The sequence below is a fragment of the Colossoma macropomum genome, unplaced genomic scaffold (assembly GCF_904425465.1).
Source record: "Colossoma macropomum unplaced genomic scaffold, Colossoma_macropomum, whole genome shotgun sequence".
Taxonomy (NCBI): Eukaryota; Metazoa; Chordata; class Actinopteri; order Characiformes; family Serrasalmidae; genus Colossoma; species Colossoma macropomum.
The window spans coordinates 6,260,001-6,285,575 of record NW_023494789.1 but is presented as its reverse complement, the minus strand read 5'-3'; the positions used below and the strand labels follow the sequence as shown (position 1 = coordinate 6,285,575).

At 39.2% G+C, this 25,575-nt stretch overlaps 2 protein-coding genes across 3 annotated transcripts in view; both read right to left on the bottom strand.

Moving 5' to 3' along the window:
* Positions 1–10,368, bottom strand: part of tanc1a (tetratricopeptide repeat, ankyrin repeat and coiled-coil containing 1a) — a 123,875-nt gene extending 113,507 nt beyond the window's left edge. For both annotated transcript variants that reach the window (XM_036569901.1, XM_036569903.1), the window contains exon 1: positions 10,295–10,368. In XM_036569901.1, coding sequence (XP_036425794.1) covers positions 10,295–10,333 — 39 coding nt within the window. In that variant the 5' untranslated portion in view covers positions 10,334–10,368. The remainder of the gene's footprint in view (positions 1–10,294) is intronic.
* A 9,715-nt stretch (positions 10,369–20,083) lies between these two features.
* pkp4 (plakophilin 4) overlaps positions 20,084–25,575 on the bottom strand; it is a 38,157-nt gene continuing 32,665 nt past the window's right edge. Inside the window, 8 exon segments of the mRNA XM_036569890.1 lie at positions 20,084–20,668; positions 21,773–21,846; positions 22,921–23,052; positions 23,243–23,526; positions 23,687–23,879; positions 24,125–24,275; positions 24,455–24,628; positions 25,030–25,221. Of these exon segments, the coding sequence (XP_036425783.1) occupies positions 20,429–20,668; positions 21,773–21,846; positions 22,921–23,052; positions 23,243–23,526; positions 23,687–23,879; positions 24,125–24,275; positions 24,455–24,628; positions 25,030–25,221 (1,440 nt within the window). The 3' untranslated portion in view covers positions 20,084–20,428.

Sequence of the window (25,575 nt, the reverse complement as noted above, 5' to 3'; positions counted from 1 at the left end):
GTTCCATTGACTTACATTAAAACAAAGCCTGTTTTTTTCCTTCTCCTGTAAAGTTATCATTTTGGAGATACAAGGTTTTAATGTGACAGCAGTGATATCTTTGCTGTCCACAAAAGCATCTCCATTTTTGTCATTTTTAAACATTTTTCTACATGATTAAAGTACAGCAATTGTCCTTCACAGTGTGTGCAAAAGTAATGAGAAATGGACCAGCAGAAAAGCTCTTTACATTGACTTCCATTAAAAGTGGAAAAGGTCTTTGCCTTCTCTTTAAAGCTGCCATTTCGTAGATACTTGTTTTTTTTGGACGGCGGCGATATGTTCTCAGTTTCTGTATTCATCTCACAGCACTTAGCACCAGGCCGCGTTCCCACTCTCGCAGGTTCACAGCTGGTCATGGTTATTTATTTTTCCACCTTTATTTACCAGATAAGCTCCTTGAGGCACTTGGCACAGAGCCCAGTAATAAATTTACATCACCTAGCGTGTGGTTTTCCTAGCACAGCGCTGCGTATGAACCCTGCTCTGCCCTAGTGAGGTAACTGACCAGTTTGGATTTCAAGTGGTCACATCTGTGCTGCGAAGTGTGAAGTTTAAATGATCCAGAACTTTGTCGGCTGAGCGACACTGAGGCATGAAATCACTCAGAGACGCGTACGAAGTGCAAAAGCCGAGTTACAGCGTGAGGATTCCCTGAGGTCATGCTGAATTTCTGGACAAGAACCAGCAGACGCACAGTGACTCTTAGACGGCCTTCGACATTTCAGGACCAGTTCCAGATGTAGCGTAAGTAACACTATTAACTCAAACGGTCAATGATGCCGAATCGATTCAAATCCAATAGTAGGCTAAAAACATTACAGGGTCAAATCAATGACTAAATTCATGTTTTCATGTGTTCCTGGCCTCTAAACGGTCCATTTAGCATCATCAGTGAGGATCAAACAGATTCTAACGTCAAACAGCACTGATGTTTCTAAGAACGACTAAAAACAGGCTGCTTACATTACCCTATATCAAATTACAGGCTGGGGAAAACTGCATTAAGACTGTATTTGCCAGCAGAGGCAAAACTCAAGCGACTGGAAAGCTCTGGTCTGACCACCGCTGGCCCTGAACTTTTAATAACTGCTTAATTTGTAGTTTCCCGTAATTGTATGTTTCTTCAGGCCGCATGCTTAAATCTGAGCTTAATTGGACCAAAAAGAAGTTTAATCAGATGGAAGAGGATAGAAAATAGAAAATGACAAGTGTGAGCAGGAACAGGGGGGAAATGGCAAAAGAGAATGGCGTGATTGCTGTGACTTCATGTAGCAAGACAAGATAAATCTCATATCTGCAGGGCCACTGTGGTATTTTACAGTTATTACAGCTTTAAACTGCGAGTCCCTGAAGGTTCTGAAAGCCTGTGGATTACAGGAGGGTTCAAACAGCTCAGAAGAAGCTCAGACTCGGTGGTGGCGCTGTTCCACTGAGTGAGAAACGAGGACAGAGACTTCTAAATAGGTTTTATGGCTGCAACCTTAGGGAAAATGGCCTTGTTTCCTTATATGGAAAACCTGGCCTAAATATCCTCCCCAGCTCTCCATCTGAATATGATCCGACACGCAAGGGGTCTTACACAAGTGTGTGGTCCTAACATCAAAAGCTCTCAGGCCAGGCTGGTTGTGTGTGCAGCTATGAAAAACTTTCATGAAGCACTGAGAAATGACAAATTACATACGGCCGTGACGGAAGGGTGATTAGAGGATGACAGATCCTTGCTGTGACAGAGAAATGAGAGACCTGTTACTGTAATGTATTCAGTTCAACAGAAGTAAAAGTTTGCCTGAGTGATTAAGGGGTGCACGATTAATCATAACGTTACAGTTATTGTGATATGAGTTTCGGCATTAAAAGCATGGTTAAGGGGTGCAGTTAGATTGGTGAATGGTGCATTTAAAAATCTGGATTGCTTGCAATTTGCTGAAAGGAGAGGTTAGTTAGATTTCTGTTCAGTTATACAGCAAAATTCATGATTTCATTTCATATCAATTATTTAACAAATTTATCAAACACTGGATATTATGTTCATATTATGCAGTTGTTTATTGAAAAAAAATGGAGTAATATCTACAGAAAAATACGGAAGTCCAGAGAGGCCACGAGCTGTTGCTATAATTTTCTGGATTGTTATCTTGAGATAACAAGATAAGTAACTCGTTATTTCAAGATAACAATTTTGTTATATTGAGATAAGATAAGTAACTAATTCTTTCAAGTTAACAATTTTGTTATGCTGAGATAACAAGATAAGTAACTCATTATTTCAAGATAACAATTTTGTTATATTGAGATAACAAGATAAGTAACTCGAGTAACACTTTATTTGCATAGTCCACTTTAGATGCTTTGTATATGCTTAAATTACTTTTAAGTTACATTCAACTACATATCTACTAAACTGACCATAATTGTTTTTAACTCTAAACCTGCTCTAAACCTAATCCTAACTTTAACCTCAACCCAAAACCTAAACCCAACCCTTACCCTGGTCCAAATCGTAACCCTAACCCCACCACTGTTTAGAATAAACTGAGTTTCAACAGATAGTTTGTTAACAGTTTGATCATTTGTAGATAATCTATAGTGGACTATAGTGGACTATCCAAATAAAGTGAGTGGACTATCCAAATAAAGTGAGACCGTAACTCATTATTTCAAGATAACAATTTTGTTATGTTAAGATAACAAGATAAGTAACTCGTTATTTCAAGATAACAATTTTGTTATGTTGAGATAACAAGATAAATAACTAATCTCAAGATGACAGCTTTCGTTTCCTTAAGATAACAAGATAAGTTACTTGTTATCTCAAAATAACAAGAAAAAGGTTCAGTGTTCAATGTACTTAGCCTGTTAGCACATCTTGACCTGTTGGTCCTGGAGGAATGATGTTTCGGGTCACTGTGCACTTCTAAATAGCTGAAATCACATTAAAGCCTCTTGAATCTCTGGCACTCACAATGGAAACACAACACTCTAAAAAAGATGGTGCTTCAAGGGTTCTTTAGTAAAGGAAATGGGTCTATATAGAACCATGAACACTCAAAGAACCCTTTGCATAATTAAAGGGTTCTTTGCATCATGAAAGCGTTCTTCAGATTGATGGGTAGTGTGCTATAGGCGGTCCTATATAGACATTTTCAAAAAGGTTCTATATAGAACCATCTACAGCATATCTACAGCTGAATGTTAACAGGGCTTGCTCAAATAATTTGAATACTCAAGTATTCGTTCATTATATTGGTATTCATTTCCTTATTTAGTATTCAGAAGTTTCATCTTCCGTTAACCTTTTAAACCCCACCAGAATTCTTGACTGCTCCTGTGGATTCCTGACAACTGGATTCCTGAAGTAGAAGGTTATTTATCAATTTTTTAGACACAACATTTTATCATAAAACCAAAATAAAGTGGCAACACTTGACATATATTAGGCTATAAAAACATCATGTCACGGGTAACCTTAGCTAATGGCTTTGAACTACTGAAACAAACAAAGTCAATGAACATATTAAAATGGTTTTCACTCAGAGAAACGGTCATTTGTTTGGCTGCTGAAAGACATTCAGGTTAAAAGCTCAGCGCGTCCTCAATCACTTGTTCAGCTGTGGAGCTGCCACAGAGCTGACGGACAAAGACAGCGACCACAGACTAGCTAATCAGTTCAGCTGGTTCCCCCACTCTTAAAAAAGATGGTTCTTCAAGGGTTCTTAGGGTAAAGACTGTGGTTCTATATAGAACCATTAACACTGAAACAACCATTTCCATGCTTAAACGGTTCTCTACACAGTGATTTTGTTCCTCTGATTGATGGAGAAAGTGTTGTATATATTTTAACAGTATTCTGCTATTATTATGATGTCAAGCTTGTAAAAATATAAGAACCTTTTGGTACTATGTAGAAAAAGGTTCTATATAGAACCATAAGCAACACATTCTCCATCAATCTGAAGAACGATTTCACCATGTAAAGACCCATTTAAGCATGGAAATGGTTCTTTGAGTGTTCACGGTTCTAGAACCACTTTCTTTACTGAAGAACCCTTAAAGAACCAACTTTTTAAGCTTGTGAGTCATGAGTGGCTGTAAATCAATAAAAATTTAGTATAAAATATTAAAATAACTCACTGAGTCAGTCCTGAATGAGATTTATGTTCACCTACACTCAGAAATAGAGGTAGTAAACTGTCACTGGGGCAGTGCCCCCCTTGTCACTGGGGTGGGACCCTCAAGGGTACAGTCAGGGAACATAACTGTATCATAATTCACTGAAATTATATTTTCTAAGTTGTACTGACTCCACACACCCCGTCTCGTCTCCAGGCTTTTATTTTACTGTTCCATTTTAAAATAAATAAATAAATAAATAGGATGAATAGGTACAAATACGTACTTTTCACCTGGAAAAACATATTTAAGGGACACAACTGGACTTTAAAACCACTGTTTTTGTTTGTTCCTTGATGAATGAAAAATGTACCTGCACAGCACTTTTATTTCTAACAGTGTATCAAAGACATTTTACTCACAATGGAACCTCAACTTGGACCACTAAGCTAGAAATGGAATATGAACTTTGCTATCTGTTCAGTAAACCAGCTAAAATGACTATGAAAACACACTGTTAACCAAAGACTTTCAAAGATTTATGTCTTAAACTTACTTCTGTTTCATCACTGCTATCCAGGTAAAAATCCATTCAGACTCTTACGTTTCCCTCTCAGACACAACCTTACAGCACATCTGTCTCTCCATGTCTCTGGGACACTTATAGCAAAAAAGGGATGTATTCAAATATTTTTTACAAATCAAAAACTAGAATATTTTGGTTTAAAAAGAAATACTGAAAACTGAAATGAACAAAAAAAAAAGAACAAACTTAATGTTAATTATGAAATGTAAATTATATTTTGTTAAGGATTACTCATTCAGCAACACCAAAGCCTGTAAAAACTTAATTATTAGAAATAAACAAAAAAGTAAGATTACTGTAATATAATTACACTCTTTACACAACAGTATAATGAAAGTATGTCATTTGTTACTTTCCACCTCTACAGTTGTGAAAAGTCTTCTGAGAAGACAGAAGAACGGTAAGTTAAAAAGGTCTTAAAGTCTTGAAGTCTTAAAGGTTGCACATAAAGGTGAGTATGTGTGTGTCAGAGGAGTGTGTATGTGTAAGAACACGTGGGCCTGAATGGTGGACATGAAACTACACGCCATATTACCAACCCAATTTGGCTCATTAGCATCACACTAACATCACAGCATGGAAATGGTACTTCATTTATCATTGAGATGAGAAGCTCCTACAAACACACTTCTTCAGCAGAATTCTCAGGTAATTGCAACCATTAAATGGAAGCGTCTATTAATTATGGATCAATGACAAATAAAGTTTTCAAAATTTTTTGATAAAAATAATGATTTGCATTTTTATCTGCATATTTGCATTTATATCTGTGTGTATTTTATATCTTATTATTTTATACCATTTATTGTTTAAACTGTGTTTGAACGATCCGCAGAGCTTCATTTTACTGCAAAGGAGGATTCTTTCATTTTTACATACAAATCTAGTTCTGCTGTGGAGCCGCAACAGGGCAGTAAAAGAGCCGCATGTTGCCGACCCCTGATCTAGATAAACACGTCTGTGGGATTTTAATCTGGCACAAGTAACTGTGCTGAGTACTAATGAGACAAACTTAAAAAACTGAGCCATGAAAATGCCCTGTTTCAGTGTTGCCTGAGAGTTCCCTGCATCAATAAAGGATCAAATGACAGTGTCAAAACACATCTAGAACCCAGTGATGGAAAGAGAGTGAGTGTCTGAGTTCTCAGGCGTGAACCATATCAGGTCATCAGACCTGCAAAACACTGTCACTGACATTTAAGCCTGAAATGCACTAGTTCACTAAGCAAACCTGCTCAAAAATAAACGCTGTGGTTACACCAGCCTTTACTTCCTCATACAGTCACAAAACATGAATCAGGATCAACAGGATTTGTTCTCTGATCTTTAATGATGAATCGAAATGATGTTTTTTATCTACACACTTCTACATAGAACCATTAACACTCAGAGAACCCTTTGCATGATTAAAGGGTTCTCTGCATTGCAAAAGCGTTCTTCAGATTGATGGAGAATGTACTGCAGGTGGTTCTATATAGAACCTTTTTGAAAAGGGTTCTGCATAGCACCAAAAGGGTTCTTCTATTGCTACAAGCTTGACATTGAAACAATACCAGAACCCTTTTTGGTGCTATACAGAACCCTTTTCAAAAGAAAGTTCTATATAGAACCATGAACTCTTAGAGAACCCTTCGCATTGCAAAAGCATTCTTCAGATTGATGGAAAATGTAGATATGTTAATGTTCCATATAGCAGCTTTCTGAAAAGGGTTCTAAAAGGGTAGAAAAAGAACCCTTTCACAACATTAACCCTATATCCCTTTAATCATGCAAAAGTTCTTTGAGTGTTAGTGGGTCTTTAAAGAACCATTTTCTTTGCTAAAGAACTCTTGAAGATTATTTTGAAGTGTGTAAAGCTGAAGGTTAACAATGGGATACAGATGCAGATATTGCAATGTTTACAAAAGATGTTAAGATTATTGTAGAAATGTTTATAATCATACTTAGTGTTCATGCTTATGATGAACTTACTGTTCTTGTTTTTTTTTGGGAACAACGCAATTAAATCTAAATGAAAATGGAGAACAGCTGTACAAATATGACAGAACATTACTGCTCTTTTTTCAGTATATCACTGTGCACGGTTCCCATTAAAATAAGCCAAAATAAATAAACAAACAAACACAAATGCAAGCATTATAAGTACAGTAGGGTCTAAAACTCCACTAACAAGAGGCAAGAACCCTCAACCTCACTGAACAAGCCGAGATGTGTTACAATGTCTCACCATATTCTCTGTGCAGCTCTAAAAGAGAGCTGAAATATTTACCAGTGGGGCAGAAATGCTGCCATTTTCATTTAGTCTTACAGGCGTTCGATCAGGTTGACGTCTGGTGACTATTTTTTTCTAGAAAAGGCAAACCGGTACTGATGGATATCGAGCTGATCTCAGAAGAAAATAGTGAATTGGAAACTGGAGGGGCAAAAAAAGTGTAACCACTGAACGAAATCTAGCAAGAAATAACTCACTTACACTGTGTTATGTCGCATCGAGTATTTCTTCCTATGGGTTAGTAGTATAGATCTACATACCTAGATGCGTCTGCGCGTCCGCCATGCTGGAGCGGTCAAGATCCGCTTGTGAACAAGTTCACTTGTATTGAGAGACGATGAGTCTCAGGATTAAATCGGCCACAACTTCCTTATTACTCGACCGATTTTCACCTACTGTGTTTTGTTCTCCCCGTGTCTGTGTGGGTTTCCTCCGGGTACTCCGGTTTCCTCCCACAGTCCAAAGACATGCAGTGAGGCTGACTGGACATGCTGAATTGCCCCTAGGTGTGAATGTGAGTGTGATTGTATATGTATGTCTGTCTGTCTGCCCTGCGATGGACTGGCGACCTGTCCAGGGTGTATCCTGCCTTCCGCCCAATGACAGCTGGGATAGGCTCCAGCACCCTACCGCGACCCAGAAGGATAAGCGGTTTAGATGATATATGTATGTATGTATGTATGTGTTTTGTTATAATCCTCAGACATAGATTAATCTAGCCTGCACGGATCTGCTCTCGGTAGCTTTTATTTATTTTATTATAACTGATCGTGATATTTAGCCATCCAGACCAGCAGGAAAGTATTCAGTCTGCACCTGATGTTAAAAACCGAGTTTAGCGCTCCGGTAGAAACACAATCTAACAATCAGCAAATCCATCAATGTGTGAATCACTTCTAATCTTATACACATACATATAAAATAACCCCTAAAACATAGTAAGAAGGACAAAGCTGAAGTTCCTATTCGCCAGCTTCTTGTTTGAGTTTTCTTGTTCCACCTTAAATGATTCCGCAGTCACTTTCTGGTGCCTAAAGATGCACAATTTAAGGTGGAACAGGAAAATTCGAACAAGAAACTGACAAATAATAAGATGACTTCAGCTTCGTTTAAGAAGGTGCTAAAGTTAATCTATTATGAATATCTACATGGATTAAGGAATGCTATAACTTACCTACGAAGCATTAACCATCATTGTAGATAGATAACTACTACATCAAGTTAAGACTATTAGTTAGTTAGACTATTAAATCAAATTAGCTTAATATAAACCCAGAGGAAAAACAATGACATCAACAGGTTCTCTGTGCCTCACCAACCACACGACCATATCTACACATAAACATCACACAGACATGAGTGTGGATCACTGCGTTCCCTCCGTTATATAATCCTATCCTGCTTTCTGAGAGCAATATTCTTGAGATAGTATAATTTTGGACAGTATCTTTATTAAACTGACATGCTGTAATGGTACTGAAAGCAGTCCAGCAGCGATGTTGACCACCCCAAAATGGCGGTGCCGTTGACGTGCCTGGCTGGACCCAACACGGCACCTAGGTATGTCTATCTATGGTTAGTAGAGTGTATCTTACTAGAGCTGTCTTAAGTGTTATCCATCTAAATAACTAATAATATGATTCTCCTGACTGATTAATAAAGCATCAGACAAAAAAGTTCATGAGTCATTTAAGCATATTTGATTTTACTCAGCACATAACTAGTCCAACACACCGTTATGGACACACACTGGATTTAGTCATGTCACGAGGTTTACCTATCAATAAACACCGACCAGCTGCTTCATTAAGTACACAACCTTGTTTCTTCGCTCATTGTCCACTTTATCAGCTCCACTTACTATATAGGTGCACTTTGTAGTTCTACAATTACAGACTGTAGTCCATCTGTTTCTCTGCATACTTTGTTAGCCCCCTTTCACCCTGTTCTTTAGTGGTCAGGACCCCCATGGACCCTCACAGAGCAGGTACTATTTGGGTGGTGGATCATTCTCAGCACTGCAGTAACACTGATGTGGTGGTGTGTTAGTGTGTGTTGTGCTGGTACGAGTGGATCAGACACAGCAGTACAGCTGGAGGTTGTAAACACCTCAGTGTCACTGCTGGACTGAGAATAGTCCACCAATCAAAAATATCCAGCCAACAGCGTCCTGCGGGCAGCGTCCTGTGACCACTGATGAAGGACTAGAGGATGACCAACACAAACTGTGCAGCAGCAGATGAGCTATCGTCTCTGACTTTACATCTACAAGGTGGACTGACAAGGTAGGAGTGTCTAATAGAGTGGACAGTGAGTGGACACAGTGTTTAAAAACTCCAGCAGCACTGCTGTGTCTGATCCACTCCACCACCACGTCAGTGTTACTGCAGTGCTGAGAATGATCCACCACCCAAATAGTACTTGCTCTGTGGTGGTCCTGACCACTGAAGAACAGGGTAAAAAGGGTCTAACAAAGTATGCAGAGAAACAGATGGACTACAGTCTGTAACTGTAGAACTACAAAGTGCACCTATATAGTAAGTGGAGCTGATAAAATGGACAATGATTTTGGATGCAAGGTGACTGTACTCACGGAAGTGGCCAGTCGGTGTATATGAACGTTGCCATACTGGTGTAAGTATTGGAAAAAAGTGGTATCACACTAAATTTAGTTTTAAGAGATGAATAGTTGGATAAATGAAGAAATAAACAACACAACAGAACTTTTTAGAGCCTACTGGTCAGACAGAGACCCTGTGAGTGTGGTTAAGATTGTGTGGGGGTGTTGGGGGGTGGTAGGGGTGAGAGGGGGTTGTAGACTACACCTGCTTATTGACAGCTGCTCAGGGCCATGAGAACTGCTGAACTTCTGAACTGATCTCAGTGAAAACAGACACTTTTACGACTCCGTGACGTTACGGACCTTCGCAGTTCATGCACGCGCATCTCTGTGTGTTAACTGCTCACATATAAGACCCTCAGACGAACGAAGCCTTCAGACAACGAGAAAACCACAAACCTCTCAGACAGCCTCACTCATTCACAGGTAAACTGAAGCTACACGGCGGCTTTAACACAGACATAAACTCTACACACAGCGACTAAATGACTCGTTACAACCTGCGCTTCTCAGTTTCCAACACAGTTACAGGCAGAAAGAAGTTTTCAGCGAACCTGCCGCACCAAAGCGAGCCGCCCTGAGAGCAGACAAGGCGCTTCAGCTCTCAGACTCGGTTTAAAGTCCAAACGAGCCAAACGAACCAGTAAAAGCAAGATTCTCTCACCTGTTTTCCGCGGAGCTGAAGTGCGGAGTGTCTCCACATGAGTGAGCGGCGGTAGCGGTCCGCTGCGCGAGCCTCGCCGAGCTCCTCCCTCGAGTGCCCACTGAGGTCGAGGAGAGGTGCGCGTGCGATAGCGACACACCCACAAGTACGTCAGAGCGGAACGACCTACAGCGAACGAGGCAGCGCGCGGTAAAGACCGTCACCACACACACACACACGTTTGTCTTGCTATACAAATGAGGACGTCCATAGGTTTCTTTTGATTTTTGTGTTACTGTAGCTAAATAATACTACACCTAAACCTAAACCTAATCCCAACCTCAGTATCCAAAAGGCAATTTTTCTGCTCTAAACAGGTAATTGTGGTGAAAACAACACATGCTCAAGTGAGGACCAGCAAAATGTCCTCACTTGAGCAAAAAATTCATATAGTCCTATCAAATTGAGGACATGGGGTCCTCACAAGTATAGCAATACAAGAACAGACACACACACACATACATACATACATACATACATACATACATACAGACCGAGTATTTTAAAAGATTCCAGTTTGCTGTTTAATTACAGTTTCAATGATCTTAATTTATGCATGTTTTTATTTCGAGCATCATGAATTCACGTTCTGTTTCTGGTGAACCTGATTTAAAGGGGAATATTTTTTCCAACGAGTTTCAATTTGTTTTTGCATAACTGAATAGTTAGAGTGTAAAGAAAGTCATTCGGAGTGGTTTGGTGTGAAACGCTCTGTTCTAGAGACACATACAGAGTCAGACATGTTCACAGTGGTGGTGATAGGAACCAGACATCTGAAGCATATACCTCTAAAAGTTCCCTCTCAGAGTTTTTTTTTTACATGAAATGGTCTTAAATGTGCTGCCTGATGCTTGAAACATTGTTTTATGATAGATTTTTTACGAAAAATATTTTTGAATATTTACCAGTATTTTATTTTAGTTTTATACATTCTTTACACTCTTTAAAAGATGGTTTGGTATCACTTTAGAATAAGACTACCCTTATAAAGCATTTATAAATGGATTAAAATTAGTTTGTTAATGGTTATTAGATTAAGAAGTAATAAGATGTTAAAAAACTGGAAAAAGCAAAGTCATATCAGATGAATATGAATATGGGGTGAAACTGACAGTTTTAATGCTGACTGATGGAGACAAATTAAGATCAGTAAACATTCAAATCTGAGGCTTAACAGTATCAATGAAGGTGGGTTCACTATTACGCAAACAGGTCACTGTTGCTCTTTTTATTTATGTGTTGTAACTGCTTATTAATTTTAACATATTTATTATCTAATAACCATGAATAAACTTATTTGAAACCATTTATGAAGGCTTTGTCAGAGGAGTCTTATTTTAAATTGGTGATTATTTTAAACTGATGGTTCTTCAAGGGTTCTTAAGTAAAGAAAATGGTTCTATATAGAACCATGAACACTCAAAGAAATCTTTGCATGCTTAGGTTGCTCTTTGCATGGTGAACTGGACTGAGGGAAAATGTGTTCTATATGGTTCTATATAGATTTTTTTTTAAAGTGGTTCTATATAGCACCAAAAATGGGTTCTTTTGTGATGTCAAGCTTGTAACAATAGCAAAACCCTTTTTGGTGCTATAAAGAACCATTTTCAAAAAGGCAAAGAACCCTTGAAGAAGTCTTTTTTAAGAGTGGCAATGAACCATTTCACATCAAACCACTCTGAATGGCTTTGTTTACTCTCAAGCATTGAATTATGCAGAATTCCCTTTTAACTTAATATTTCCCATCATCCTGGAAACGTCCTGCTGGGCCGCACCTAACCCGACCCTAATCTTAACCTCATCGTGTCACCTTTGGATTCTTTTACTTTTACAATTCAAAGCTGAATTTGTGGAAATTTGTAAAAAAAAAAAAACAAAAAAGAGAAATACATTCATTTTTATTCTGTGGACCAATCCAATGTCCCCAACACATCACACACTGTTATGGTTTTGTGTTAGTCATTCTGGGGACATCTGGTCCCCAAAAAGAGCTGAATACAGGTACCTTGTGGAGGGGGGTATTTCCACTGCCGTCTGTGTTGCTGTAGCTGAATGCAGCTGTGCTACAGCTCATAATCTTAAACTCAGGAGCCGAAAGCTAATTCTCAGGCGGTTTTACCTATTATATTAAAAACGGTATCTTTTGATTAAAATGAACTTGTCAGGTGTCTCAGGTGCAGTTTTAAATGGTTAAATCACCTTTAAAGAATATTTTTTGGTCTCTGTGGAAAATCGGTCATCAAAAAAAATGTATCACCTCTTGTGGAGTCCCTCAAGGTTTTGTTTTAGGGCCTTCACTTTTCTTTTTGTACATCATTGTACAGGTCATCAGAAAACATGAGATCAATTTTCATACCTTTGCTATAACTATACATTTCCTTCTGGAAATCAACACAGACTTACCAGCTGTGTGTTTCTCCATAGATGACTCAGAATGTTCTACAGTTAAGACAAAAACTGAAATACTGATTCTTGATTCTAAAATTCAGAGAAAGCTGCTTTATGAGAAATTAGACTCCTTTACTTTATATACCTGAAGTATGAAACCTGTGTGCAATTTAAATTTGTGTGTTGAGAAATGTTGTAAAATTAGGCCCTTTCTGTCCCAGAGTGATGCAGAACTGAATATTGTAATGATCTTCTTACTGGGCTTCCGTAGTAATGAAAACAATCTTGGAGAAGTTATCACACATTTTATGTTTACTGTATGGAGTTAAACCTGAACAACTTTAAGTTTTAGAACCTGAATATTTTGCCATGTTTTTAAACCTGAATTTATAAATCCTGAATTCAGCCCCAATATGTTAAATTACTCAAAATTTGCAATGAAAAAAGTTCAGTCACTTCAAATTGCATATGTTTTTATTTCAAGTGTCAGGAATCTCTGATCCAACTCCATATTTTCCATAACTCGAACCCAAATAAACCTCAATAACCAAAAGATCAGCTTTGGACTTTTACAATTGAAAGTTGAATTTTTTGGGGAAAAAGTCACATTTTCATGGCCTCATGCCATTCTAGGGCCATTACGTCCCTATCAAGAGCTGAATACATGTACATCAGTATGAAAATGAAGCCTGAAGCCGATCCATACTTTTTCAGTACACTTTCAGTGTAATAAAACACAGCACAGGCAAATCCAGTGAGCCTTTAAGGGGGTGATTTTTTGAAGTGTTTTACTCTGTACTGCCTCTTTGTGGCACTTGCTGGAACATTAGAGGTAATTTCCTCATGTGGGTTAGAGGCTGAGAAAGCATGGATGACATCATGATGAATGAAAAGGTGCTCTACCAAAGGAGTAGAGTGAACAAGAGGGCTGTAACACCGACACTCAGGTCAGCCTCCGGATCAAGTTAGGAATTCTCTGTTGGACGCTGTTATTAACATAATAGAACAATTATGGTAATTTTCTAACGTGTGTATCGTCCCTGTCAACAAAACTTGCTTTTACAGAAAAAAGTCAGCTGCTGTTTATAATTTGCTCAAATTTCAATAGAAATGCTCCAAAATTTCTTGAAAATTTTTTTCACAACACCAACAATATATGTTATTGTGATACACTTATTTCACAAATTAATGCTTGAGACAAGCAAAATTATGAATCAGTGAAAGATGCTCATTGACCTCAATAGATTTAGATTAGATGTTTCATTCCAAAATGCTGTGACAGTTTTAGACATGGCAGCTTTTTGATAATAACGAATGACATGCAACGAAAAGAACCCTTTTTATTGTCTAATAAAGCTGGTATGAATTATAATATAGATTGATATTTCTTGTATGTGTAAAGACCACTTACAACAAAGTATATCATAAAAATAAAGAAGATTCTTGATAGTGGTCTATAATGCGTTTTGGGATGAAACCCTTCAAAATATTAACTACATTTTAAATGCTTTCATTTCAGCATAGGCAGTACTTGTGTCATGGTTTCCTTGGCCAAGCATTATTGTAGTGGTAAAGCAATGGTTTTACATAAAACATTGCTGTATAATGACATTTGTGGCTTTTAATGAATCACAATGTATTTAAGTCAATAGACAGACCTAATTGTACTTTAAAAAAGGTGACTGATAGGTAAACTTTCCTGTCCACTTTCTGCACAGTGGTAAACCATTATTTACTATTCCCTGTGGAATCTGAAGTTTCCTTTGAACTGAACATTTTCACTCTCTGTGGTGTTGAATCTCCCTTAAAATGTCTGAACATCCTTTGAAGTCTACTTTGAAAAGAATTATTGAAGTGATTGGATTGCACCTACAGTCTTGTGACTCTTGTTCTTCCCTAACTCCGCCCCTTATTTTCTCCATCTGTTTTGTTTGTAAACCTGCCCCACATCATTGTTCGTAGGTGTTTCTAGTATCGGGTCTTTACTTATAGAACATTGGGCCTCATTCACCAACTGTTCTTAACAAGAAAGTTCTTCTTAAAATCCACTTACACAGTTTTTACGAAGATTCTGACATTCACCAGTGTTTTCTTTTGTGGGATTTGTTCTTAGGTAAGAACAGAATCTACACACACTCAAGAGCACAAAGGTGTGAACAATTCTGTGGTTTAAGAACACGTCATGAATCTCACATAGACTTTTTCTTAGGACCTTTCTTAAGAACACATTTAGAACTTAGGAAGACATTGGTGAATGAGGCCCAGTGTTTCCAAATGCTCCTTAATTGGCATTGTTTCAGTGTGATTTTGTGTTTCAGTCTCTCCTGAGTTTTTGTTTTCTCGTTGGCTCATTTCTTTCTTCTTCTTCTTGTTTTTGGTTTCCCTTTGTATCTCATCTTGCCCCATGATCCCAGATGGTAACACAGATTTGTAATAAACTTTCACAAATGCATCCAATCTGCTATCTTGCATTACAGAATGTATGTTCAGAATGTAGAGGTGAACACTCTGGACGTTCTAGGCCTTCAGAGAAGACTTAAAAAATACACACACAAATACATCTCTAATTTCTTTTAACTTGGTAGAGTGATTGCTCTGTATAAACTCTGCAAGTAATGTAGTAATAGTTTTATTACTCTGTTGTTCAATTTGAGTTAAAATCTTGAAACAAAATCTGTTAAATCCAGATTTTTTCTCTGTGGTGTATGAGAAGATATAGCTAGGCGAGCTCTCCTATTGGTCAGGACTTCAGGAGCAGGACTGAAGGCCTTATATGTTAAATTAACTACCAACATGGGAAGAAACAAATTTTATGAGAAAAAAAGGTCACTGAAGGCCTTCTGGAAGTTCTAGATACGTCACTGACTGTGAATACGAGCGGCAGCCCAACTAAGTTACAGTCAGTTGTTAAAAATGGAAAACAGTGGTGGCAGCTCTGTGTCAGGGCTCTTTACTGAAGGAGTCACTGTAAAAACTGCAACATATGAAGACAAATATAAGTTACTGACTGTTACAAACTTCACATAGTTCATTTTTTAACCCTTGTGTGGTGTTGGGGGGTCTGTGGGAACCATTTTCAATGTTTACCAAAAGAAAAAATGATGTGATTTATTATTTCAACCTCAGATTCCTTGACCGTTGCTCATTTTCTGTGAAGATCATATAAAATAGCACATTTTCAGTGTCTTCACTCTGTTCACCCCCCACACATTTATATTACACGGGGTGTTGGGTGAACCTGCGGGGAGTTAAAGTGTGGAGGTGCTGTGTCCTTCACTCTGTTCTCTTCCTACATGGCCTGCTGTTAGTGTGTGTGTGTGTGTGTGTGTGTGAGGGTGGACAACATGGACAGGCTGCTGACTGGCTACAGCTGCTAAAGGAGAACCCTACACTGGCCTCTTGCGATATTTTAAACATCTGGTATTTTTACATAAATTGATATGGCTGTATTTAAAAAACGAATAATGCGGTGGGTCCACCAAAAACATGAACACCACACAGGGGTTAAATGTCTGTTTAATCTAAAATGGTCAAAAAATGTGCATGTGCACCAGTGTTAGCTGGCTTTTTTATTGTTTTTTGACATGGCCCAAAATTGAAGGCCTAGCTCTGTTAGTCACAGTTCGCCACTGATGTCCACACATCTGGGAAGAGTAGTGCAGCTTAACAAAGAGTTATAAAGGAACACATCATACATACAAAAACAAATGTTCATCTTTATTTCTGGTAGTGTTATTATACCTGATGGCTCCATAAAGTCTCTAATATATTCATACTGTTCTACATAGCTATGTAACATGGCACAGGTCTTGTGCTGCGCTGCACATACCACACGTTTTTACAATAAACTGACAGATTTGTACACGACTCCGTGGCACACACTAATCTCAACAATAAGTACATCAATGAGACTGGACAAGGGGACATTTTGTTACCATTGCACAGTACATTATTAGAGCTTTTGTCTTCCACAGATACGTGATCTTCATCAAAATTGCGCCCAACATACAGTTTAGCTATACCATTTAAACTGTTTTAATGACTGGGGTCATTTTTTTTCAACATGCCATTAAAAAAATGTATGAAAAAAAGAATGTACAACAGAATATGGTCCGATCCTTTAAAGGTGTAGCATAGATGTCAAACACACACTCTTAAAAAAATGAGGAAACAGAAAAAAAACATAAATATGAGTAGTTTATATCCTTCTTTGGCTCACATAAATATGACTATTTCATATCCTTCTTTCAATCTCAGATGAAAGTAAGACTTTGATTCAAGTTACTTCAATGGCACACACAATCAGTCATTTACACACACACACACAACACTCATGCGCACATGCTCACACTCACCCGTGTGCTCACACAAACAGAATTTACCACAGGCTATATCATGGAAGGATATTTCAGTCTGACACATACTGCAGATGGCACAGGCACAGTCCCTCAGCTGAACACGAACCTATCGCTCCAACAGCAACACACATTTATAGGGACAATTTCTCTGTTACTTTCTCACAAGAGCATATAGATAGGTAGATACATGTGACCCAATGGTCTCTCAGGTCAGCCTTCACCCTGCAATAGTCCATACAACCATACATGCACCAACACTTTTACATTGAGGCCTCGTCCACACCTACCTGGATATTTCTGAAAATACATTTCTTCCCTCCATAAAAAGCCCATTTTTAAAAAACTCTTTGTCCTCATAAAGATGCAAACATGATTTAAAAATGCTCACATGAACATGTCAGCCCAGAAGCAGGCTTCAAAACACACTGTCAGAAAAAAGGTCCTGTACGGGTACATTTTTGTTCATCAAGGTACAAACAATGCAAATGTATCCTCCAATGGTCTTAAGGTCCAACTGCCTACCTTAAATAGGTTTTTCTCAGCAGAAAGGTATGTATTTGTACCTCTTCATAATCTTTTTTGGCATTTTTCCCAATGTTCACATCAATTTAGTCATGTCCAATTGCTCCTGCTAGGTCTCTCACAATGCTACCAATGCTGGGAGTGTGAAGGCTAGCACAAGCTCATTACATGAAGCCAGCCACCACATCTTTTGGCAGCTGAACACGCTTGGAGGAGAATGCTAACTGACAATTCTGACACATTACAGTCAACCATGTTGGCTAGCAACACATGAGTGATGGGAGGTGAAGAGGACCATCCTACCCACCCATGAAGAAAGCAAGGCCTATTATACTCTCTTGGAAGCCGGGCCACAGATGGCAGTGGGATTAAACTCGAAACATCCTGTTGACAGTGCCAATAGACAGCTGTGCCACTCGGGACACTATAACCTAATGTTTTAAAAAATAAAATAAAATAAAATGCCTGGAGTCAGGACAGGATGTAAGTGGGTCATTCTCCATTTGGAGTGGGAATTCAGGTGGATACATTAATAAAAAATCTAATTCTTTCATCCCAAAACTAAATAATCTTAATACATCTGTTAACATCTCCTGTTATCATATATGCTAAAAGGGCGTAATTCCGAATATGGTGTAACACCAGTGACTGTGACTGCAGTGACATTCTGGTTAAAGTTAGGTATTTTGTAAATTGGATGACTCATTGGTGGTCAGGTGACCTTGTGCAACTATTTAAAATCAGTAATAAAAATTATAAATTATTATTTTATTATAAAATTATTATTATTATTTTGACAAAATGTTAATTACCCAGCCATTAAAGCACATAACACATAGACACATAGAAGTTATGAGCTGCCTGATTAACAAAATTATTGATAAATTAATGAATAATATAGTGAGCAAGTGTGGTCTTCTCATGCCTCAAGATGCTTCCTCTCTGATGAGCCTCGACCCAAAGAAGCAGTTTAATAGAGCTGAAAATACTGTGTTAAAATGTAACATAAGAGTCCTGATAACAGCAGTGACCAAAATCTCTGTGACAAATGATTTTTTCAAATAAAATACAGATTTTTTAAATGTAGTATAACTTTAAAGATATAAAAAGTAAACGTAATTCTTTTATACAAATTCCTCTTAAAAAAAAAGAAACCTAAAAATAACCTTAAAAATACTGTTCTATATTAAAAATGGTTTCCTAAATGTTGAAAATTGGTTATTTGATAAGCTGTTTTACAGATGCAGCGTGTCTATGAAACAGGATAAAATAAATAAAATCAGAGAAATCATAAGGGAAAAGTATTGTTGAATCTTAGGTCAACTGTCACACGTCCCTCAGGCTCAGAGGCCTCTAGGGACTCCAATTCCCAGAATCCCCAGGGGGATCACATGGTTCTCAGTCCTCCATCTTGCTCCAATCACCGCTCTCTGTCTCCTGAGTATTAACTGGTTACACCTGTTCTGACATAGTTAGTTTAGTATAAAGCCTGGGCTTTTAGTCTAGTTTGTTGTGAGGTATTGCTTCTTTTTCCAAGAGCTACTGAGCGGTATAGTCTTCTGCCTATTGTGATTTTTCCAGTTTTTGACTCTGTTTGCTGTTTTTGACTTTTGCCCTTTTGCCTTTGCCCTTTGGACTCTGTTTGCCTTATGTTTGTCTTTTTGAGTTGCTTGCCTTTACTGGATTTGACCTTTGCCTGTTTTGGGACCACGATTTTGGATTATGACTCTAACATTAAAGCCTCACTTTTTTTTTTTCCACGAGCATCTGAGTTATTCTGCCTCGTTACATCAACTGTGTAAATGGACATACTGACTCTTGGTGCTATGCTTGATATTTTAAGCCCTGCAACCTTTGTGACATGGCTTCCCACTCCAAATGGTGAATGACCCAAGTAGTCAATGCAACTTAAAAAAAAAAAGACAGAACTGCAATTGAATGTGGTACAATTATGTCCCCAAACTAAAGGTACTGAGAACGGTAGTACCTTTTTTCTGAGAGCGTAGGGAAGTGACCACTCATGGATTTACAGATAAAGACCATGAAACTGACATGTAGAAATGTTTTTTTTCTTTCTTGTTCGTATGAATGAGCGTTCTGTGCTTCAAAATGTCCAAAGCACTTCACCTGGTTTTACTTCATTTTCCACACACAGCAGTGAGTCGCCCAGCAAGGCACTGTGCTGGTGTGGCACTACACAGAGAAAACAGCATCAGATGAACAAACACAATATCTGAAAGTGTTAAAGGGAAAACCGAATATGCCTCACTCTTTTTAAATAAAGGAGTTTGAAGTGATATGTATGCAAGTTTCAAAATGTCCCATTGACTACCCTGGCCCTGAATAAAATTAAAGAAAAAATAGGGATATGGGCTTTTAAGAAAATAAGCCGTGACAAAAAACAAATGGGGATTCGTAAGTGTTGACTGATGGTGTAAGGATAAAGTTTAGATGGATTAATTAAACATGTAATCAAAGCTGATAATTACCATATATTTCCAATCATGCAGAAAAAAACAGTCACCATCCATGTCAGATATTGGGTCAGAGTCTTGATGCTAAACACATGCAAAAAACAGCAGTGACCGTGTGCAAGCTGATGTCATGATGTCAACTTTTCAAAACAATGATTCACTTGTCCACAAAAATATGGCAAAAGGACGTCCACCTTGGAGACCGTTTTCCCAAAGTTCAGTTTTCATATGGATGAGAGGCCAAAATGCAGAGAAAAACGATTCAAAAACATCTGTATAATGTGGACGGGGCCTGAAAGACACACACACACTTGCATTTAACCACTCACAAACACACACACACACACTTGTGCCTACACCCAGGAGTCTGGAGATGCGGGGTAGGCCTGAGCTCGGTAGGAAGGCCTGCGTGTGGTAGAGTAGAAGTCCACGTAGTTGGTGTTGCATTTGAGTGCCTGTCTCTCGCTCACCACCGGATATTGGAGCGGCTCGTCCAGGTAAGGGTCATCGTAGCCCATCGGAGACGCCAGATACATTCCGTAAGTGTCGTAGGCCCTGTGATTTGGCTCGTCTGAGTAGTACAGTTGGCTGTGCTGCTTGGAGAAAGGCATGGTGTGAGAGCAGGAGGCACACAAGCAAGTAAAAAGACAGTGAACTAGGATGACACTTAGTGCTCTCAAGGTGTTTTCACACAAGTGTTTTTTTTCGGACCCAGAACCACGTGCCTTGCGAATTTGGTTTGTTTGGTCAAGTGTCACCACTCCTCCTGAAATCAGTGGTCTGCTATCTGCTCCCCGCGCCACGTATGGGGCTGCGTGATTGGTTCATTTTGGAACTTTGCTTTGATTTATAGTGGTACTTTACTGTTCGTACGTGTTCGTATCCAAGGAAAAAAATAAAAAGTAGCAAACAGATGAAGCTCGTGCCTACCATTTTGCAAACCTGCACACAAAAAAAGTAAAAGCAAACCAGTGATAATGATCCCCTCCCTCAAACGAGCCCAGAATCGGTCCTGGGTGCGGATTTAGGACAAGTGAAAACACCCTCAGGATGCACCCTCTGAAGGATTAGGCACAGGGCTAAACGTCTTTGAAAGTGTGGGCTCTATCAGCACTGCTCGTTTTATTTAAGCAACTGTTACAGGGTTTTAACAATTCATAGATAATCAGAGATTGGAGACAAGTATTAAATTAGATGTTGTGGGTAGAGTGAAGACTGTGAAACTTGAAAACTTTATTAGTTGTTGATTTTGTGCCAAAAAAAACTATGGTATACAAAAACTGATTTACCATATCCTAAATTCATTGTGCAAACTTCATGCCTTTAATGAATCGAGTATGTTATTGACTTGACATAATTGGAGACAACTTGAGCATTTTGAGGTGGACCTTTGGGAATTTCTTCCGAGATTCCTTTAAGACTACAACACTGCTGATTTGTACTGGATTAAAATCACACAGCTTATCGGTGATCAATTGAATCACAGTTAAAACTAATCCATCTTAAACAAAGATATAGTAACATACTTGAAGTTCTGTTATATGTACTCAAAATCTTGAGAACCACTGGCTCTGCACATTTCTGTATTTTAGTACACAAGCAAAGCAATGAAATTTTATCAGTGACCAGTTATGGACTGCACTGTTGCATTATTAGAGAGGGTTATTATCAGGTGCGTGTATCTGGACGAGTCTCACCTGTGGCCTCTGAGGTTCCTCGAGTGAAGGGGAGGGGTAGGAGCTTATGAAATAGGCAGAATGCTTTCCTGACCCTAAAACAGAAAAGTATTCCACAACATTTCAGTAACCTCTGATCACCAGCACTAAGTCTAATACAAACCATAGTCTCTCATTTTACAGAGGACTGACAATTTTTGTATCAAAGCTTTATGTCTTGGTTTGCTTATTGATATTCATATTTGACCCTTAAAGCACAACATTCTACCATGCAAGCATAGACACTGCGATAACACTGTGTGCCACTATAGAGGGTGGAGAATTGGTTTTATTTTAGATTAAAGGTATTAGTGGATTGGATCCATCTGAGCAGCAAATAATGTGAAGAGAACAGTGATGGAACAAGCAGCCTCTGCAGCATGTGCTACCATCAAATAGCCTTCCACGAGAAAAACCTGAAACAGTGCCAAAGCACTGTATAGTAAAGGCTCAGTACAAACTCTGTAGGAGTGATGATATTACTCCATGGTAAAAATACCATCTGTATATTTCAGTGAGCACTGCTTGAAAGCCTGTTGTTGTTAAACTCAAAACTCTGGAAGGGCAAAATTGTCTAAGTTCAATTCCCAGTGATGCCACAAAAATCCATGTCTGGAAGTCCATGAAAATGATTGACCATGCTCTTACTGGGGCTTAAACCTTCTCTCCTTGTCAATTCAGAGCAACCCTAGTCAATTATGGGTGTCTATTAGTGCACATATACAGAATTAGGCAGTTAGTGCTCTCGATTGAGCACATTCAACTGTTCTGTAATGTACGTGTGGCAGCTTGGAAAGTCAGAGTGGCTGGCTACATGTGTTATGGAGGAAACTTGTCTTTTCCCTCCCAAGTTATTATTGTGTGATAGGGCAGACCTAGAAAGCATTTGGGAACTGGCAACAACTAACAGTGTGTACATTAAAAGGGAAAAAAATCAGCTTACAATGTATTAGTTCTGACTGATCAGCTGATGGGAGAGATTCTTTCAAGAGTTCTTTCACCAATGAAATCCAACAGAATTTACATATTTACATATACAAGATGCTGTAGGGTTCTAGTGTAGGTAAATGTGAAATTGTATTTACAGTTCAGTTACAGTTTTAATTCACCATTATACTCCTCAGACTCACCTGTGTACAGATTTTTGTTTCTGTTGGTGTCTCCGTAATAGTTATAAAGTTGCATAGAAGACTGAGCCCTCCGCTTACTCAACCGATGTTCTCTTATTCCCAACATAGCCGGAGAAGAAGTGGCACTACCGCCTAACCGTGATAAATACAATACGTTAAATCATGAGCGATTAATGCATAGAAGTGGACAAATGACATAAACAGTAAGACGTAAACATATAATAAGAACATCTAGACAAATTGTACTAAAGGTGACCATTGTGGGTTGTGTGTCATTCCCTGAGACATTACCCACAGTCCTTTGCTGCTACCCCTAGCTCACCTGACTGGATGACAGGTGACATCTGTAAGTTGCTCGTTGGCAGCGTGGGCTGGGACCGGTACCGGTCTCGCTCCAGTGTTGACACTGGTGTGAGAAAATGGTTCTGATTCCACCCATCCTGATGATGCACAGAAGACAGAAATTAATGAGAGAGCCAATGAGAAGCTGGTGTCTGGAAGCACCTTTGGGGATCACTTGCCTTTTTATAGATATTGCGCAGATCTCTGTACTGCCACAAAGTGTTCAGCACCTGCGCAGCAGCCTTGACCACTTTCATTGAATACCTAAAGAGAGGAGAGAAGGGTAGCCCAGTTTAGAGCAGAGAAAACGCTAAGATGGGCAGATTTTAGAAAAACTGAATTAGGGTATATCTATACTTTATCTCCAATGCAAATGTATATATTTGATTTTCAAGTTGTTACCTTCCCTCGTGGACCATCTTACCTCTCCCCACGGCCACGGCTTATGGAGACCAGCTTGTCGATACCACCCGCCTGGGCGAGGGCACGGGCATTTTCCATATTCCTGCTGGTGACCTCATGCAATGCACAGCACACTGCCGCCACCGTCTCATCAGACAGCAGCGAGGGCCCATGACCTGGGAGACGAGTCACCAGATCTGGCATGGCGTACTTCCCTATAGGAGCGTAGAAAAAATTGGCTTTATCTTCAGTGTGGGAAAGGAAAAATTTAGCATATGCTTATAACAGTTATTCCTTTAGGCACAACTATTTTAAAACCAGCAAAAAAGTTCCAGAGATGTTAAATGAACATGTTTTTTTTGGAGGAACCTCATGATAACATTAAAGTCCTTTAATCATCATATGCTCTATCTAACTGCACCTTTAATATGTAAATGTTTACAAAACTTGAGAAACTGACCAATCAGCTCCTTGTTCCTGGCGTCCAGAGCCATGTTGCGTAGTGCAGTTGCCACTGAGCAGACCACCCTGTCATTATCCATCCTTAGCAACTCCACCAAGATGGGCAAACCTTTCTCCTTTCGCACTGCCGCTCGAATGTAAGCTGCAAACTGACCACACATTCGCACAGAGTGAGAAAGAAAGAGGGTGGACTTCTAAAAGGTGCAGTTGAGAAACGCTTCTGGTCATTCAGAGTGTGAAACTTAAGCCACTCACATAATTCAGTTCTATACTGTGGACTGTGACTGTAATGTGTCAGCATACAGCAGTGGAACTGCATGTAGCCTACCCTCCAGCTCCCAGCCGAGAGGTTCTGCAGTGACCCAGCTGCTCCCTCCAGTGTGGCCGGATTGGAACTCTCTGCCAGCAGGGTGAGGTAAGGTTTAACCACTGATGGATGCCACAGCATCTCCGCCCCCTTCGGGCTGCCAGAGAACCCTGGGATAGGCCCAACTCCGTCCCACTGTGCAGAGAAATTACACAGACCATAGAGTTAGAACCTAAAGAACCTATTTTTACTATAACACTTGACTGAATGGCAGGCGTGATTCAGGGTTGAGGTTGTACGATCAGAATCCAGGATTTTCGCTTTTAATGTGATCAGCAAACAGCTGATTTATTTTTATTGTCGTCAGTTTGTTTCACTATTTTAAGATGAAAATAATGTGAGCCAGGCAAGTACACGCCCACTGCATGTCTGTGATTAATTTCAGTACATAAATTTAGCCCGTGAAGTGCGAACATCCCGTAAAGAGTAAATAAATAAGGCTATAGGCTATAAGGCTTTGTTGCCTGTTACACCGAGGAGCTTTTATCTGAAGGTAGGCAACCTTAAAAACAAGAGATTATAGGAAATGGGCTTGCCTGCAGGTCCTGCCACGACCTCTTCTTCTTCTTCTTCCTCAGGCCCCAGCAGCTGTAGTCAGCCTGCTTGCTGGAGGGGTCGTTACCCAGGAGCGTGTCCAAATCCTGGGTGCCCATCAGTCGAGAGGGGGGCATCTCCAGCTCAAGACGATATGACAGGTTTCTCAAAGTGCACACACAGTTTTCAACAATCTGAAGATAAAGAGAGAGTATAAATGGGTAAAACCAAGAAAATTGGTTTAGAAAACCAAACACATGATAAAGAACTCCTAAAAACCCTCCTAGACACTGCATTTCCAAACAAATCTGCAAGAGCCTTCGAATCCCCAGAAGGTGGCGCTCTAGGACTCCAGTATAATTTTGTGGTTGGCCATCAAAGCTACAAAATACTCTTTCTTGGCATCTGAAGCAGTGTGGGAGAGATGGAGAGAGGATGGCGTGGGATGCTGTGCTTCCTTTTCAAGAAGCATGTACATCAGCCAACCACCAGCTGCTAGCATGCATACCACTTCTGCTGTGTTTAACCAAAAAGTGTCTTTTTTGTTC